Source organism: Rhinopithecus bieti, unplaced genomic scaffold, assembly GCF_001698545.2.
Source record: "Rhinopithecus bieti isolate Rb0 unplaced genomic scaffold, ASM169854v2 scaffold_5022, whole genome shotgun sequence".
NCBI classification, from domain to species: domain Eukaryota; kingdom Metazoa; phylum Chordata; class Mammalia; order Primates; family Cercopithecidae; genus Rhinopithecus; species Rhinopithecus bieti.
The window spans coordinates 712,357-730,260 of NW_016804965.1; the positions used below are offsets into that span (position 1 = coordinate 712,357).

The 17,904-nt window shown below is 40.1% G+C and overlaps 1 protein-coding gene across 2 annotated transcripts in view; it reads left to right on the forward strand.

The window, feature by feature from the left end:
- ARMC1 (armadillo repeat containing 1) overlaps window positions 1-17,380 on the forward strand; it is a 31,579-nt gene extending 14,199 nt beyond the window's left edge. The window contains exons 3-7 of one of the 2 annotated variants that reach the window (XM_017870791.1): window positions 421-512; window positions 6,695-6,884; window positions 14,311-14,427; window positions 14,512-14,586; window positions 15,264-17,380. In XM_017870791.1, the coding sequence (XP_017726280.1) occupies window positions 421-512; window positions 6,695-6,884; window positions 14,311-14,427; window positions 14,512-14,586; window positions 15,264-15,455 (666 nt within the window). In that variant the 3' untranslated portion in view covers window positions 15,456-17,380. The remainder of the gene's footprint in view (window positions 1-420; window positions 513-6,694; window positions 6,885-14,310; window positions 14,428-14,511; window positions 14,587-15,263) is intronic. The other variant, XM_017870792.1, reaches the window with a different exon arrangement.
- The last annotated feature ends 524 nt before the right edge of the window (window positions 17,381-17,904 follow it).

Here is a 17,904-nt window from a genome sequence, read left to right on the forward strand (position 1 = left end):
GCTGGGATGCGTGCCATCATGCCCAGCTAATTTTTGTATTTTTAGTAGAAACAGGGTTTTGTTTTTGCCAGGCTGGTCTCAAATTCCTGACCTCAAGTGATCCACCTGCCTTAGCCTCCCAAAATGCTGGGATTACAGGCGTGAGCCACCCAGTACCCATCTTTTTTTTTTTTTTTTAATTTTTTTGAGACTTGTGAATAAGTTAGGAACCTTCATTTCAAAGAGTAGATCAGCTGTTACAGCTCAAAGGATCATTTCTTCCTTAGGGAATAATTCTGAATCATCACATTTAAAGGATTTTATTCTAAAAACAAAAACCTATTTTCTCTTTTTTTTAAATTTTCTTGCAATAAGTTGGTAGTAGTTTCAATTTTGAATAGTCTGGACAGACGAATTAACTTATTACTGTTTCTGCTGTAGGCTCTTCGATACTTGGCAGAATGCCGTGCAAACAGAGAAAAGATGAAAGGAGAACTGGGTATGATGTTGAGCTTACAAAATGTTATACAGAAGTAAGTACAACAGACAGTGTCTCATTTATTTACATATATACTTATGTTACTTACTTACAGGGCCTCACTATGTTGCCCAGGCTGGGCTCAAGCGATCTTCCCACCTTGGCTTTCCAAAGTGCTGGAATTACAGGCATGGTTACTACTATTATTGGATTACTATGTTTTAATGTCCTATAGTTAACTGTTTTTAATCATTTAGCTGGCTGAGGGAGGAGAATCGCCTGAACCTGGGAGGTGGAGGTTGCAGTGAGCTGAGATCGTGTCATTGCATTCTAGCCTGGGCGACAGAACAAGACTCCATCTCAAAAAAAAAAAAAAGAAATTTCAATTTTAGGTAGAGAAAAATTACAAATTATTCAGGAAGTAGTTTGTTACTGTAGGAAAATGGTGAAACTGCGGAACTATAAAATAAGCAAGTTAAGATGGTGCTGGTGGGGCATTTAATATTTCGGACATGCAGGACATGGTGGCTCATGCCTGAAATCCCAGCAATTTGGGAGGCCAAGGCAGGCGGATCACTTGTGGCCAGGAGTTCAAGACCAGCCTGGCCAACGTGGTGAAATCTCGTTTCTACTAAAAATACAAAAATTAGCTTGGTGTGGTGGCATGTGCCTGTAATCCCAGCTACGCGGGAGGCTGAGGCAAGAGGATCACTTGAACCTGGGAGGTGGATATTGCAGTGAGCTGAGATCTTGCCACTGCACTCTAGCCTGGGCAACAGAGCGAGACTGTGTCTCAAAAAGAAAAAAAAAAGTCTCTCATCTGTAACTGCTTTGTTTATCTAAGTAGACAGAAGCTTGTGTGACTTTCTAGATACAGTTTTGTAGTAAATTATTAAGTTTATAATTAAAATAGCGGGAGTAGCCCCAGTAGCTATACTGGCAATTATAAGCATGCATACCCCCACTTTGCACATTGTTCATATGAATATCAATACTTGTCTATTTCTCCCCTCATCCTGTTGCTGCTAATGTGGAAGCCACTAGAACTGGTTTGTAAGAGAAGCCCTAAAGCCCTAAGGAATCCATTGGATATAATGGTTTATCTTCTGTGCAATGTACCTGGAATGGTTTCACCTCTATACTATCCTTGGAGTAATTGAAAAAGTAATAACTCAGGGTTTTTTTGTTTGGTTGGTTGGTTTTTTGAGACAGGGTCTCACTGTGTTGCCGAGGCTGGAGTACAGTGGTATGATCATGGCTCACTGCAGCCTCAACCTCCCAAGCTCCAGCTCTTCTCCTACCTCATCCTCCCAAGTAGCTGGGATTACAGACATGTGCCATTATACCTGGCTAATTTTTTAATTATTTTGTAGAGACATGGTCTCACTATGTTGCCTAGGCTGCTCTCCTGGGATCAAGCAATCCTTCTGCCTCAGCCTCCCAAAGTGCTGGAATTACAGGCATGAGTCATCACACCCTGCCCAGATAGTTGTTGTTGTTGTTGTTTTTTAATCGAACTAAATTCTTTTACAGGACCTCAATTCAGAAAGGGTGCTAGAGAAGAGGTCAGAAGGATAGAAGCAGTGATTAACCAGGAAGAGGAGGGCTGGTTTAAGGGTGATGACAGCAGAAGCATCTTCCTTTTTTTTCTGAAGCGGGTCTAGTATGGTAATCAATAGCAACATGTGGCAATTTAAATTAATTAAAATTAATGGCAGGGTGTGGTGGCTCATACCTGTAATCCCAGCACTTTGGGAGGCGGGTAGATCACCTGAGGTAAGGAGTTCAAGGCCAGCCTGGCCAACATAGTGAAACCCCATCTCTACCAAAAATATAAAATTTAAAAATTAGCCAGGTGTGGTGGCGGGCACCTGTAATCCCAGCTACTCAGGAGGCTGAAGCAAGAGAATCGCCTGAACCCAGGAGGCAGAGGTTGCAGTGAGCTAAGATCGCGCCACTACACTCTAGCCTGGGCGAGAGAATGAGACTCCCTCTCAAAAATAATAATAATAATAATAATAATAATAATAATGATAATGATAGTAATAATTAAAATTAAAAACTCAGCTCCTCAGTCATATTAGCCATATTCCAAGTATTTAGTCATGTCACTAGTGACACTATTTCCATCATCTCAGAAAGTTCTGATGTAGAGTGCTGCTCTGAAATTTTCCTTTTTTTGTCTTTTTTTTTTGAGACTGGATCTCACTATGTCGCCTTGGCTGGTGCGATGTTAGCTCAGTGCAACCTCTGCCTCACAGGCTCAAGTAATCCTCCTGCCCTAGCCTACTGAGTAGCAGGGAGTTAGGCCATCATGTCCTGCTAATTTTTTTTTGTTTTGTTGTGGGTCTCATTCTGTTGCCCAGGCTGGAGTGCAATATCGCGATCTTGGCTCACTGCAACGTCTGCCTCCTGGGCTCAAGCAGTTCTCCTGTCTCAGCCTCCCAAGTACCTGGGATTACAGGCGCCTGCCACTATGCCTGGCTAATTTTTGTACTTTTAGTAGAGACAGTATTTCACCATGTTGGCCAGGCTGATTTCGAACTCCTGACCTCATGTGATCTGCCTGTCTCAGCCTCCCAAAGTATTGGGATTACAGGCATGAGCCACTGCTCCTGGCCTTTTTTTATGTTTTTTTTTTTTTTTTTTTTTTTTTTTTTTTTTTGTAGAGATGGGGTCTCGACATGTTGCCTAGACTGGTTTCGAACTCCTGGACTCAAGTGATCCTCCTATCTCAGCCTTCCAACATGCTGGGATTATAGGTGTGAGCCACCGTGCCCAGCTGCTCTAAAATTTTTTTTTTTCTTTTTGAGACAAAGTCTTACTCTGTCACTTAGGCTTGAGTGCAATGGCTGTGATCTCAGCTCATTGCAACCTCTTCCTCTCGGTTTCAAGCGATTCTCCTGCCTCAGCCTCCCAAGTACCTGGGACTACAGGTGCATGACACCACACCCGGCTAATTTTTAGTAGAGATGGGGTCTCACCATTTTGGCCAGGCTGGTCTCAAACTCCTGGCCTCAGGTGATCCACCCGCGCTCAGCCTCCCTGTAAGTGCTGGGATTACAGTCATGAATCACCACCCCCAGCCTGCTCTAAAATTTCTTTGCTTAACTGCATCTAGGGCTTTTTTTGTGTTTTGGATTATTTTTGTTTCATGGACTATTTACTGGCGAATTACTAAGTCAAAGATGTAAATATCTTTGTCTTTGTATCCCTGTTAATTGTTTTCAAATAATACCAATGATGCTTTTGCCAGCAGTTACTTTTTTTTTTTTTGAGATGGAGTCTTGCTCTGTACCCCAGGCTGGAGTGCAGTGGCATGATCTCAGCTCACTGCAACGTCTGCCTCCTGGGTTCAAGCGATTCTCCTGCCTCAGTCTCCCAAGAAACTGGGACTATAGGCGCCCGCCACACCTGGCTAATTTTTTGTATTTTAGTAGAAACGGGATTTCACCATGTTAGCCAGGATGGTCTCGATCTCCTGACCTCATGATCCACCCACCTCGGCCTCCCACAGTGCTGGGATTACAGGTGTGAACCACTGTGCCTGGCCTGACAGTTCCCTTTTTATTAGATTTTCCGAACATTGGAATAGTTTCTTCACATCATAGTTCTCCTACCCTGTTTAATTTGAAATCAACTTTAAAAACAATTTAAACATCTCTGTTGAGACTGATAGAAAATGGATGGTTTGGGTGGGGACATAATTCCACTGAAATTGATTTGGAAAACTTTTTACTTGGATTTTTCTGGTGAGACACTTTACATTAGGTTCTTAAAGGGATTAATGGCTGGGCGCTGTGGCTCATGCCTATAATCTCAGCACTTTGGGAGGCCAAGGTGGGCATATCATGAGGTCAGGAGTTCGAGATCAGCCTGACCAACATGGTGAAACCCCGTCTCAAACTCCTAACCTCAAGTGATCCACCCACCTCAGCCCCACAAAGTGTTGGGATTACAGACATAAGTCACTGCGCCCGGCCCGGTTTTTTTTTTTTTTTAAACTTAAATTCATAAGTTTCTCTAATCATTGTCTCTTCATGCTCTTTATAACTTGTTCTTGGCTGATATTTAAAATATCTGAGAACTTCAGTGACTTCAATAAACTCTAAAATAACTATCAATAAAAATGCTGAGACAACTAATACAAATTAGTCTTTTTGATAGCTTCCTGTAACACACAGTTAAAGTCACCAAAAGTAACTTATCTCTGGTCAACAGTGGCCCAGAAAAGCACCTGATATAGTAATTGAGTGTCTGGAATACTGTCAGATTATCACCCCTGGAATTAAAGCTCTAAATAGCTAGAACATATACAATCTGAATATTGGAAAATGAAGTATTCTTACTCATTCAATAAATAACTTGCAAACATTTTCGTTAGGTTCTATGGAAGGTACAAAAAGGATACCTTCCTCCTCTTAAAGAGTTCATATACTTATAAAAGAAACAGAAAATTAAGATCAGTAGTATAAGTACAAGCATAGTACTCTGAATGCAAAGGGAGAATTCGGTTATTAGGTAGAGGCATTATATGGAAGGTGTTGGTTAAGCTGAGCCTTCAAACGTTGAAATAAGAGTTGGAAAGCCTGCAGTCTGGGTGAAGCTCTTCCAGCTAAGGAAAGGCCTAAACAAAACTTAAGGGTAGAAAGCACTCGAGAGCGAAGAACATATAAAAATGCATGGTCTTTGTAGGAGATGGCCAAGTGTCATAGTCAACCCAAAGAATAATAGAAGGACAAAGTGACCTGATGGAGATAGCCAAATGGGGCCAGATTTTAAGGCCTTGAGTGTACATTAAAGGGTTTGGGCTTAGTTGAGCCCATTGATAGGTGAAATGAGGATTCTTTTCTTACGGTTACATGTACTTACTCTGTTCAATTCCACTAATAAGAGCCATTAGACTGTTGTCCAGTGTGGTTAGCCACTCACTCTGTGTGGCAAATTAATTAAAGGTCTGTAAAATTTTTTTAGTTGCACTAGCCACATTTCAAGGGCTCAGTAGCCTCATGTGAGCGGAGAGTGCAGCTATAGAACATTTCTATCACTGCAGAAAGATTATTGGACAGCACGGCCCCCTAGTTGTTGATGTGGGGATCTCTAGTAGGATTTAAAAGCTTAAGAATGAAAACTTTTGTTAGAGCTGTGGTTTTATGATAAATACATAATTTGTAATATGTAAAAAAAAAAATGTAAATTAAAAAACAATTGGTTTCAACATACAAAGAAATCTTGAAATTAGTTGATAGTATGAATGATCCTATTCCAATTTGGTTTCTCCTTTTGGATTTTTATATGTTGCATTTTCTTAAAAGTCAAGGTACTTTCAAATTGAGAGTTGAATGTTAGTGGTAATACAGGAACATATTACAACCTGATCTTGTTAGTTGATTTTGTATTTAATTATTATTATTATTTTATTTTTTATTTTTTGAGACAGAGACTCACTCTGTCGCCCGGGTTGGAGTGCGGTGGCCGGATCTCAGCTCACTGCAAGCTCCGCCTCCCGGGTAGCTGGGACTACAGGTGCCCGCCTAGTTTTTTGTATTTTTTTAGTAGAGACAGGGTTTCATCGTGTTAGCCAGGATGGTCTCGATCTCCTGACCTCGTGATCCGCCTGTCTCGGCCTCCCAAAGTGCTGGGATTACAGGCTTGAGCCAGCGCGCCCGGCCATATTTAATTATTTTTATTAGGCTTTTTTTTTTTTTTTTTGAGATGGAGTCTCCCTCTGTCGCCCAGGCTGGATTCCAGTGGTGTGATCTGAGCTCGCTGCAACTTCTGCCTCCCGAGTTCAAGCAATTCTCCTCTCTCAGACTCCTGAGTAGCTGGGATTACATGCGTGCACCACCACACCCAGCTAATTTTTGTATTTTAGTAGAGATAGGGTTTCACTATGTTGGTCATGCTTGAACTCCTGACCTCAGTGATCCACCTACCTTGGCCTCCCAAAGTGCTGGGATTACAGGCATGAGCCACCGCGCTCAGCCAAATGTGTTTTTATACCTCTATAGTGATAGATTTTGAATCTCAATGAGCCACGTGTTTAAAATGAAATTAGAAGATTGTTATAGACAAGATGCTTTTTCTACATTATTGATTATTCTAGGATTCACTGCTATTGCTTTTAAATTGAACAAAGCATTAGAGTGAAAGAAACAAGGCTCCTTTTAGTGGAGAAATAAAATTACAGAATCAGTAGAAGTGACAAGACTAATTATATATGTGTTTCTTTTCAAGAACTACAACTCCAGGAGAAACAAAACTTCTGGCCTCTGAAATCTATGACATTCTTCAGTCCTCCAATATGGCAGATGGTGATAGTTTTAATGAAATGAATTCACGTCGAAGGAAAGCTCAGTTTTTTCTGGGAACTACAAACAAACGTGCCAAAACGGTGGTTTTGCATATAGATGGCCTTGATGATACGGTAAGGTCTGTTAGATAGGAAAGAGAAATCATGTTACTAGTTTCTTCAGTGTCCCTTGCTAACAGTCTTTGAGAATAAATCTCGCTATCAGTATTTTACTAATACAAAGGGTCATTTTGTGCTAAAGAGGTCAATCATAGGATATAAGAATTTAAAATATTTATGTCCCTAATAATAGAACATTGAAATATGTGAAGTAAATCTTACAGAAATGGGGAGAAATAGAAAAATCCACAGTTAGAAGCAGAGATTTTTAACACAGCTCTCTCAATTAATACAGGAAGCATACAGAAAATCAGTTAAGATATAGAAGACTCAAATAATGCTATCAACCAATTTAACCTAATTTTTATTTTATTTTATTTATTTATTTTTTATGTATTTTTTGAGATGGAGTCTCACTCTGTCACCCAGGCTAGAGCACAGTGGTGCAATCTTGGCTCATTGCAACCTCCACCTTCCAGGTTCAGGTGTCTCTCCTGCCTTGGCCTCCCGAATGGCTGGAATTACAAGTGTGCGCCACCATGCCCAGCTAATTTTTGTATTTTTAGTAAAGATGGGGTTTCACCATGTTGGCCAAGCTGGTCTCAACTCCTGACCTCAGGTAGTCCGCCCGCCGCAGCCTCCCAAATGCTCCATAACAGGGATGAGCCACCGTGCCTGGCCCAAAGCATGTTCTTTGAGCACAGTGAATGCAAATTAGAAATCAATAACAGAAAGATATCTGAAAAATTTCCCCCAAATTTGTGAAACTAAGTGACACATTTTTTTTTCCTTTTCTTTTTTCAGGGACAGGGTCTCATTCTGTGGCCCAGGCTGGAGTGCAGTGGCACAATCATAGTCTACTGCAGCCTCGAACTCCTGGGTTCAAGTAATCTTTCTGCCTCAGTCTCCTCAGTAGCTGGGACTACAGACATGTGCCACCATGCCTGGCTAATTTTTAAGTTTTTGCAGAGATGGAGTCTTGCTGTGTTGCCAGGTCTTAGACTCCTGGCCTCAACCAATCCTCCTGCCTCAACCCTGCAAAGAGCTCGGATTACAGGCGTGAACCACTGCACCTAGCAAAATAGCACATTTCTTTTTTTTTTTTTTTTTTTTTTTTTTGAGACGGAGTCTCGCTCTGTCACCCAAGCTGGAGTGCACTGGCCAGATCTCAGCTCACTGCAAGCTCCGCCTCCTGGGTTCATGCCATTCTCCTGCCTCAGCTTCCCGAGTAGCTGGGACTACAGGCTCCCGCCACCTCGCCCGGCTAGTTTTTTGTATTTTTTAGTAGAGACGGGGTTTCACCGTGTTAGCCAGGATGGTCTCGATCTCCTGACCTTGTGATCCGCCCTTCTCGGCCTCCCAAAGTGCTGGGATTACAGGCTTGAGCCACCGCGCCCGGCCAAGCTTCTATCTTAAAAAAAATAGAAGAAGCTGAAGGGAATCACTGGATCTCAAGAGTTCAAGGTTATGGTGGTCTATGATTCTGTCACTACACACTCCTGTGTAGGCAACAAAAACCCTGTCTCAGAAAAAAAAAAGAAACTAGAAAAAGAGAGCAAATTAAAGCCACAACAAGCAGAGGAGAAGAAACAAGAAAGATCCGGGAAATGAAAACAGTAGAGAAAACCAATGAAATCAAAAGCTGGTGTTTGACATGATTGTTAAAATTGGTAAGCCTCTAGTCGAACAGATCAAGAGTAAAAAAGTCATAAATTATCAATATCAGAAATGAGAGAGGATACCACTGTAGATCCTACAAACATCAAAAGGATAAGTGAGGGGCCGGGCATGGTGGCTCACGCCTCTGTAATGCCAGCACTTTGGGAGGCTGAGGCAGGCGGATCACTTGAGGTCAGGAGTTTGAGACCAGCCTGGCCAACATGGTGAAACCCCATCTCTACTAAAAATACAAAAATTAGCCAGGTGTCATGGTGCAGGCCTGTAATCCCCGCTACATGGGAGGCTGAGGCAGGAGGTCGCTTGAACCCAGGAGGCAGAGGTTGCAGTGAGTGGAGATCATGCCCTCCAGCCTGGGCGACAGCAAGACTCCATGTCAAAAAAAAAAGGATAAGTGAATATTTTAAATACCTTTATGCCAGTAAATTTCATAATGTAGATGAAACAGGTTTCATGAAAGACACAGATGACCGAAGCTCACTCAAGAAGAAACAGATGACCCGATTAATTGTATATCTACTAAAGAAATTGAATTTGTAGCTAAAAATCATGCCATAAATAAAACTTCAAGTCCAGATAGAAGCATGTTTTCTAGTGTCACTGGTTTTTAAATTTTTTTTTTTTTTTTGAGACAGGGTTTTACTCTTGTTGCCCAGGCTGAAGTGCAATGGCACAATCTCGGCTCGCTGCAACCTCCACCTCCTGGGTTCAAGCCTTTCTCCTGCCTCAGCCTCCCAAGTAGCTGGGATTACAGGTGCCCGCCACCACACCCAGCGAATTTTTTATTCAGTAGAGACGGGGTTTTGCCATGTTGGCCAGGCTGGTCTCTAACTCCTGACCTCAGGTAATCCATCTGCCTTGGTCTCCCAAAGTGCTGGGATTACAGGCATGATCCACTGCGGCTGGCCTTAAATTTTATTTTGTCAGCCTGGCGCAGTGGCTCACACCTATAATCCCAGCACTTTGGGAGGCTGAGGCAGGTGGATCACGAGGTCAGGAGTTTAAGACCAGCCTGGCCAACATGGTGAAACCTCGTCTCTACTAAAGATACAAAAAATTAGTGGGGCGTGGTGGTGCACGCCTGTAATCTCAGCTACTCAGGAGGTTGAGGCAGGAGAATCCCTTGAACCTGGGAGGTAGAGGTTGCAGTGAGCCGAGATTGTGCCATTGTACTCCAGCCTGGGCAACAGGTGAGACCCCGTCACACACACACACAAATGTTTATTTTGTCTATATTTTTAGTTGTTGTAGAGGCTAAATCTGGTCCCTGTTAATCCATCTGGACTGCAACTGGACGTTCCCCTGAAGTTAACCTTGCACAGAGATTATATAACTTTACGTATTTAGGGGTAGCAGTTGGTAGATTACCACTTACCTCTTTAGCAATGCCAGGTAGGTTACATTAGATTATTCACAGCTTTTTTCTGTTTTTTTTTTTTTTTTTTTCTTTTGAGACAGAGTCTCACTCGGTCCCCAGGCTGGAGTGCAATGGCGTGATCTCGGCTCACTGCAACCTTTGCCTCCCAGGTTCAAATGATTCTCCTGCCTCAGTCTCCCGAGTAGCTGAGACTACAGGCGCCCGCCACCATGCCCATCTAATTTTGTGTTTTAGTAGAGACGTGGTTTCACTATATTGGCCAGGCTGGTCTTGAACTCCTGACCATGTGATCCACCTGCGTTGGCCTTCCAAAGTGTTGGGATTGCAGGCGTGAGCCATTATGCCTGGCCCACAGCTTTTCTAGTTGTGTTTTAGGTGCTTAGGCTCAGGATTTGGGGTTTAGTAAATGAACTTGAGAAGGAACCTTCCATATGCATATTATCAGAGCCAAATCAGTCCACAGCTATCTTACTGAAAGTGGGATCACAAGACAATTTCTAGAAAGCAAGTTCTGATAAAGATAAATTGATTCACCGGAAGATCTTAAAATATATAAAATATCTCCAATACCGTATATTTAATTTTAATGAGTAAGAATAATATAGTTTCTTTTAAAGCTAGCACAAATCAAATAATAAAACCCAGCAAAGCACACACAAAATACAGGCTAGCCAGGTGTAGTGGCACATGCCTGTAGTCTCAGCTATGTGGGAGGCTAAGGCAGGAAGATCGCTAGAGCCTAAGAGTTCAAGACCAGCCTAGTCAACATAGTGAGACTCTATCTCAAAGAAAAGAAACAGCAGAAACCAACCAAACAAACATATAGGCCAATGTATAGTAAAACATGATTGCCAAAGTCCAAAATGAAATATTAGCAAGTTAACTCTAGTACTATACTATCATGTTAACATTTTTTTGGTGACATAGCCTGGCACTAGTGATAAGTTTATTCCATCGATTCTCTCATTCAGTTCTGACAAGCAGCACAGAGAGATGTATATCTTCTTTCTTTCTTTTGAGACAGAGTCTCACTCTGTCGCCCAGGCTGGAGTTCAGTGTGACACGATCTTGGCTCACTGCAACCTCCGCCTCCTGAGTTCAAGCATTTCTCCTGCCTCAACCTCCCAAGTAGCTGGGATTAAAGATGCCCACCATCATGGCCCACCAATTTTTTTGTATTTTATAGAGATGGGGTTTCACTCTGTTGCCCAGTCTGGTTTTGAACTCCTGACCTCAAGTGATCTGCCTCCCTCGGCCTCCCAAAATGCTAGGTTATAATAGAAGGGGAAGTTGAGTTTAGAATGGTCAAATAACTTAACTGCTCCACCTATGTAACTTTAGCTTAGTCAACATTTTTTGGACTACTAGGTAGTGTGACTTCAGAATTGAACTTTTTTTTTTTTTTTTTTCAGATAGAGTTTTGCTCTTTTGCCCAGGCTGGAGTGAAGTGGCACGATCTCAGCTCACTGCAGCCTCCAGCCCCTGGGTTCAAGTGATTCTCATGCCTCAGCCTCCCAAGTAGCTGGGGTTACAGGTACCCGCCACCACACCCAGCTAAGTTTTTTGTATTTTTAGTAGAGACAGGGTTTTGCCTTGTTGGTCAGGCTGGTCTTGAACTCCTGACCTCAGGTGATCCACCTGCCTCGGCCTCGCAAAGTGCTAGAATTACAAGCGTGAGCCACTGCTCCTGGCCCAGAATTGGACTTTTAATCACAATATTATAATTTCCTAAAAACAATCTAGTTTTATCCTGGAATTGTAAATATGATTTAACATAATGAAATACTTTAGTATAATATCAGTAAGTCAATAATTTGATAATTTGCTATTGATACTGCTGTAAATACAGAAAATCCAGGAGAATGATCTGAAATTTCTTAAAAATATTTTAAAAATCCAGTGACGTTATTAAATATATAGAAATCAGTCACTTCTTAAAAGGAGAAAAGTAGTTTTACTCTCTCAAGCAAAATAAACAGCTAGGAAGAGTGCAGGGGTATTTTTTCATTTTGGTTTTTTAAACTTAATGATCAGTGTGATAGTAGCAAGGGTATTCTTATTAAGAACATAAGAGACTTAATAAAAAAAAATTAAATGTCCTCAGTGTTATAAGAAGACTGGAATAAGTGGAATGAAATGCCTGTTTCTGAAAGTTTGTAAGGATGTCAGTTCTTCCTAAATTTGTAGACTTAAAATGATACCAATCAGTCTGATGATTTTGGAAGTTTATTTCCCGATCTAAAAGTTCACATGGTAGAATGTACTAATTTTTACAATAAAAGGGAGCACCTAATGTTAGGCATTATTTTAGATACCAGGGATACAGTGATGACCAAAAAGCAAAACTTTTTCCTCTCTAGGAGCTAGCATAGTTGGAGGAGGCAGACAATAAGCTTGCTAAAAAAGTGTGTTAATTTATGTTGAAATAAAGATAAATTAGGCTTATGAATCTCGTTTCTCATTGTGGCATGTGGTTGGCATTTAGTACCAGACTCTACCTGTGGTAAATTAGGCAAGTTGTTTTTCAACTTTTCACTTTACTCACATTTGAAATAAGAGATCAGATTAATAATATCCTAACTTATATATATTGTGCGAGCTTTACTTCACTTATAAGTTTACCTGGTGTTGAATATGTGGAAGAGATAAACATGGTGCTATTTGGCACCGATCCTGTAAGAGGGCTTCACCAAATGCAGGCCCCTGCAGAGCAGGGTCCAGACACAGTGCTCTAGATGAGCCCACTGTGGGCCCGTGCTGTGCCACAGACTGTCGTGTCCCAGGCCTCCCTGAGTAGGGTTGAAATGCAGAAGTAGGGAGATGAGCAATGATGTGAGCAGTTGTTCTGAAGGATGTGGAAATAAGTTTGAAAACTGGATATAGTCTACAGACTTGGCACATGGGTCAGTTGCAGATTGACCCCTCAGAAATATAAATGAAAACCTGTTCTCAATACAGAAATCAGAAAATGTAGAGAGTGTGATTTGGTATGTGGGCCAGAGGTGGAGGGAGCTATGAGGAGAAAATGCAGTTACTTTTTCCAGTTTCACTTTGGATCTTGTATTGAGATGACCACTTGATGGTCAAGTGGGTATGTCTGACAGACAAATGAAAATAAGAAAGTCATATTGGAGTTAGTAATGTTAGTGATGGCTAAAGTGATGAGAATAGTCTCCTGAGGGCTGAAGCAGAAAGAAAGTCAGTGTAGGCAGTAGACTTTGGAGTTAAGGTGAGACAGAGCTGGAATAATCAGTGGGGAAGTGGAAGGCCAGGATAATGTAGTATCCTGCATTGAAGCATTGAAGAGTACATGTTAAATTGTGTTTTGAAGAGTATTAGGAAAATGAGAACCACACAAGGTATGTCTAACCCTTGAGAATGCAAATGGTAACCATAAGAATGCCATAAATGAATGATATAGTGATATTTATAATACCAGGTGATTTAAGGAATAGGGACTTAAACAGTGAATGCTCACTAATTCTAACTTCAGTCTATTAGAATTTATCCCTGGAGATTTTTAGGCTAGAGTGTGGATCATAAACCTTTTCTTTTCTTTTTTTTTGAGATGGAGTCTTGCTTTGTCACCCAGGCTGGAGTGCAGTGGCACAATCTCAGCTCACTGCAACCTCCGCCTCCCGGGTTCAAGTGATTCTCCTGCCTCAGCCTCCCGAGCAGCTGGGACTACAGGCACGCGTCACCATGCCCAGCTGATTTTGGTATTTTTAGTAGAGACGGGGTTTTACCATATTGGCCAGGCTCTTCTTTAACTCCTGACCTCGTGATCTACCCGCCTCAGCCTCCCAAAGTGCTGGGTTACAGGCGTGAGCCACTGCGCCTGGCCAAACCTTTTCTTTATAGGACCAGAAAATAAATATTTTTGGCTTTGTAGACCACGATGGTCTCTGTCATAACTACTAACTCTGTCTTAGCATGAAACTAGCTTCAGATAATATGTAAACAAATGGGTGTGCTTGTGTTCCAATAAAATTTTATTTACAAAAACAGCTGGTGGACTATGGTTTTCCCCACCCGTGAGCTAGAAGAACCTCTGCTTTTCTGCTTTTTGGCATTTTTTCCCCTGTATTGTGTTCTGCTTTATTTAAGATGTAAATTAACCTTGGCTAACTTCTTTCTGATTAAAAAAATTATTAAAACTGCATATTAGTATTGAAGCTTTAAAAATTTAGGAATTACTATTCTGTTGATCTTATAAAATTTAAAAAATTTGACTAAGCACTCCCCGACTCTGTGCCCTGAAATAAGATGGTAAAACTGAAAATAGGTCATTTGCTGCCTTCCCCCCTCCAAAATATAACTTGGTTTTAGCTGATTTATTACCTTTTATTTACCTATTTTCATAACAATTTGCTTTTACTTTTTCAGTCTCGGAGAAATCTATGTGAAGAGGCTTTGTTAAAAATTAAAGGTGTTATTAGCTTTACTTTTCAAATGGCTGTTCAAAGGTGTGTGGTGCGAATCCGTTCAGATTTGAAAGCTGAGGTAAGTATTTTAAAAGGCTTAATATGTTTGAGATTACAGGTAAACAATTCAGTTTCAAAATCGTTCCTTTTTATCTTGACTTAGGCTTTGGCATCAGCAATAGCATCAACCAAGGTTATGAAAGCTCAGCAAGTTGTGAAAAGTGAAAGTGGAGAAGAGGTAAAAGTTGTATTTAATTTTCTTTATATCTAACTCACTCTCAGTTATTTTTTATGGCTAGCAGATTGCCAGTATTTCTAAATTAATAGTGCCAAGTATGTAAGGATGTGCTGTTTCTTGGTTAACAGTTAACTATTTTAGAAATATAAAGAGATCTTTTGTAGATACCAGAGTCTGCTCTTGCTGATTTTTACATGGAAATAAAGGATATGTGTCTTCCTTGCATTTATTTTTAAATACTTTCTTCATAACCTTAACTAATTTTGACAATCCAAAAAATAAAGGTGTAACCACTGGGCAAGTAAATAGGGTGAAAATCCTTGTCTCTTGCTACTCTCTTCACTAGCTTTGTGATGGGGGAAACAAATATACCTTGAGCTCATTTGGGTTCCTATCTCATAGATGGGAGGTTCCATGGCTATCCAGTGGCCTGCAGTGGCTAGACACTTGCTTTAGTCATTATTACACAGAGAAAGGTTGCTCATTTACTCCTAGAATTTCAGCAGATCAGCTTCTGAGTTCTTACTTGTACTCTGCTTACTCCTTTCTGTATTGACACTGCTCAGCAATTGGGCCTACTGTCATGTAAAAGGAAAATTTACCCTGAGAATAACCATGGTAATTAGAATAAGGAGTAAAGTTGATTTTGTAATAACTCTTAATATTTTCTGTATCAGATGTTGGTCCCATTCCAAGATACTCCTGTGGAAGTAGAACAGAACACAGAGCTACCTGACTACCTGCCTGAGGATGAGAGTCCCACAAAGGAACAGGACAAAGCGGTGTCCCGGGTTGGCTCACACCCAGAAGGTGGAGCTAGCTGGCTGAGCACAGCTGCAAACTTTTTATCCAGATCATTTTATTGGTGACTTCACTTTGGGGCTCAAGGACTGTGTGAACCAACAAGGGGCCAGTTTTCCATTGTTGTGGTGAACTGTCAAGTGCAATTTGCAATAAGTTATCATGAAAAGTTTTTAGATTACATGATTGCGTATGCTGCATTTTACATTTTATTGGACATTTTACCCCACAGAGTGGTAAAAAGGACAGAGGCTACAGATGGAGTTTCTTTGTTATGAAAGTATTTTGGTTTTGTTTTCTTTCATTTAATTGCCTCATATTTAAAAACCATGGGTCCACTGTTAAAACACACGTGTATGTGCAGCTTTAACATTTTATTTTACATGAAGCACGTGATTAGGAAAACTCATTTTCTCCTCAAGCCTCAGGACCTACCTGAAGAGAAGTTTTCTTGTAGCTCAAGTTGTGCATGAATTACTGAATATTTTACTGTGCTTTTCTTCATGAAGGATACATGCTTTGTATTCTTCACTGAAAGCTGAAAACATTTCTTGTTACCCTCTTTTGTGCCTTTTATTTTGCCAACCATGTTTATAGAAAGGACATTACTAATGACATTTTGCAAATTAAAACATTCATTTGAACATAGTAGTCCCCTAGAAAACAACTCTACAAAATTTTGCGGCCTTATTCATTATAATTTTAATAAAATTAACACAAAATCAGTCAAGAAGAAGGAAACATGTATATTAGCAAAGTGTTTTTGGAGACTATTTGAATGTGACCAAATGTGGTTCTGGTTGACTTCTTTTCACTTTGGCTTATATCAGCTCTTGAGAGTTAAATCTGATCATGATATTGCAAACAACTGGAAATGGTCTCTAGGCCTTACTTTGTGATTATACGTTATCTCCTGCTAGAAAAAGATAATGTAGTAAAGAACTGACAAACTGAAAAAAAGAAAACAAAAATCAAATGCCTATAATACCCTAATGCCACTTTGGTATAGAGTCTAATTTTAAAACATGAATTGCTCGACAGAATTCTATTCAGTAGGTGTTTCTTTGTATTGCCTTTTGTGAATTTATTAAAAAAATGCTGCAGTTGTGTTAAATGAAAAAGACCCAAATTATAGCTTATGAAGAAATAAAGCCAGCGTTGATCACTTAATCCTGTTTCTCATGTCCAGCCAGAAAAAAAGAACTTCAGTGAAGGTAAGATAAATAAATATATACATATATAATACTTTTTTTGGTAGATAAGTGCTAATTACATATATGTAATGCTTTATTAAATTTCTGAAATATTTGGTAACAAATTTTCTTTTTTGGAAATTAATAAATCCAGATATGTATTAATGTTGATATGACTAAACTAAAAACAAGAAGAAATTGAAGTTTCTTTTCATAAACATTAGAGCTGCTATTTTTACTATTTGGAGAATATGATGTGAGAATTGGACCCCAAAGGGTTTCCTTGTGTTTTCAATTGTAAAATACCATCATCAGTGAGAGTCTTGAGTTCACTAAACATTAATTACCTTCTGGAGAGATAGTTACTGGAGGCATTGAGGATGAATATTTGTTTTTTCATGTGTTTGGTTTCTCATGTTCAAGGACAACGCCAAACTGAAAAACAAACAAACAAGAAAAAACAAAAAAACAACAACTTTTAAGGGCACCCTATTGCTCAAATGCATAAGTAACTGCGCCAGAACCAGAGTATTGAAAAAGAAAATAAAACCACCTTCTTTCCTATAGCCATTAAAGCAAAGTTTATGTTCTAACAATTTTATTTATTTTGGCATTGCCACACATCTGCTTATTTAAAAACTACAGTCCCTTTGGAGTAATGTTTCAGGACAAGTAGGTATTACCGCTTATGTTGGTTCTAATTCTAAGAGTTCTTTATTCCAGACATATACCAGCAGTTAGGCAACTGTAACAGCATTTTTTGAAATACATTGTAAAATAATAAAAGGTAACATAATTAAGAAAATTGAGTGGATATTATATACTGTGGTAATAAAATATAATTGATTATTTTTAATTTTATTTTAAGTTCTGGGATACAGTGCAGAATGTATCGTAGGTATACCATGTTGCCATGGTGGTTTGCTATACCTGTCAACCCTCATCTAGGTTTTAAGCCCTCGACATTAGGTATTTTTCCTAATGCTCTCCCTCCCCTCTCTCCACCCGACAGGCCCTGGTGTGTGATTTTCCCTATGTTGATTACTCTTAACCCTGTGTGTACACACATTGCCTGGCACACTTTCCCCAGTTTCCCTGCAGTTGTGCCAACCTAATTCCCACGGATCCTCCATTTGTTTCCTTCCTGACACCCAACACTGCCCTCCTCCCCAGATTGGATTGCGCTCCTTGCATATACTCATTGTAGCATCTATCACAATTGTAATCAAAATTGGCATATTTACCAGTTTTTCCTACTTAAGCTCTCTGAGGAAAGAATCTTTTCTTTTTAAGTTTTGCTTTGCATTGGAACATAATATTTGTG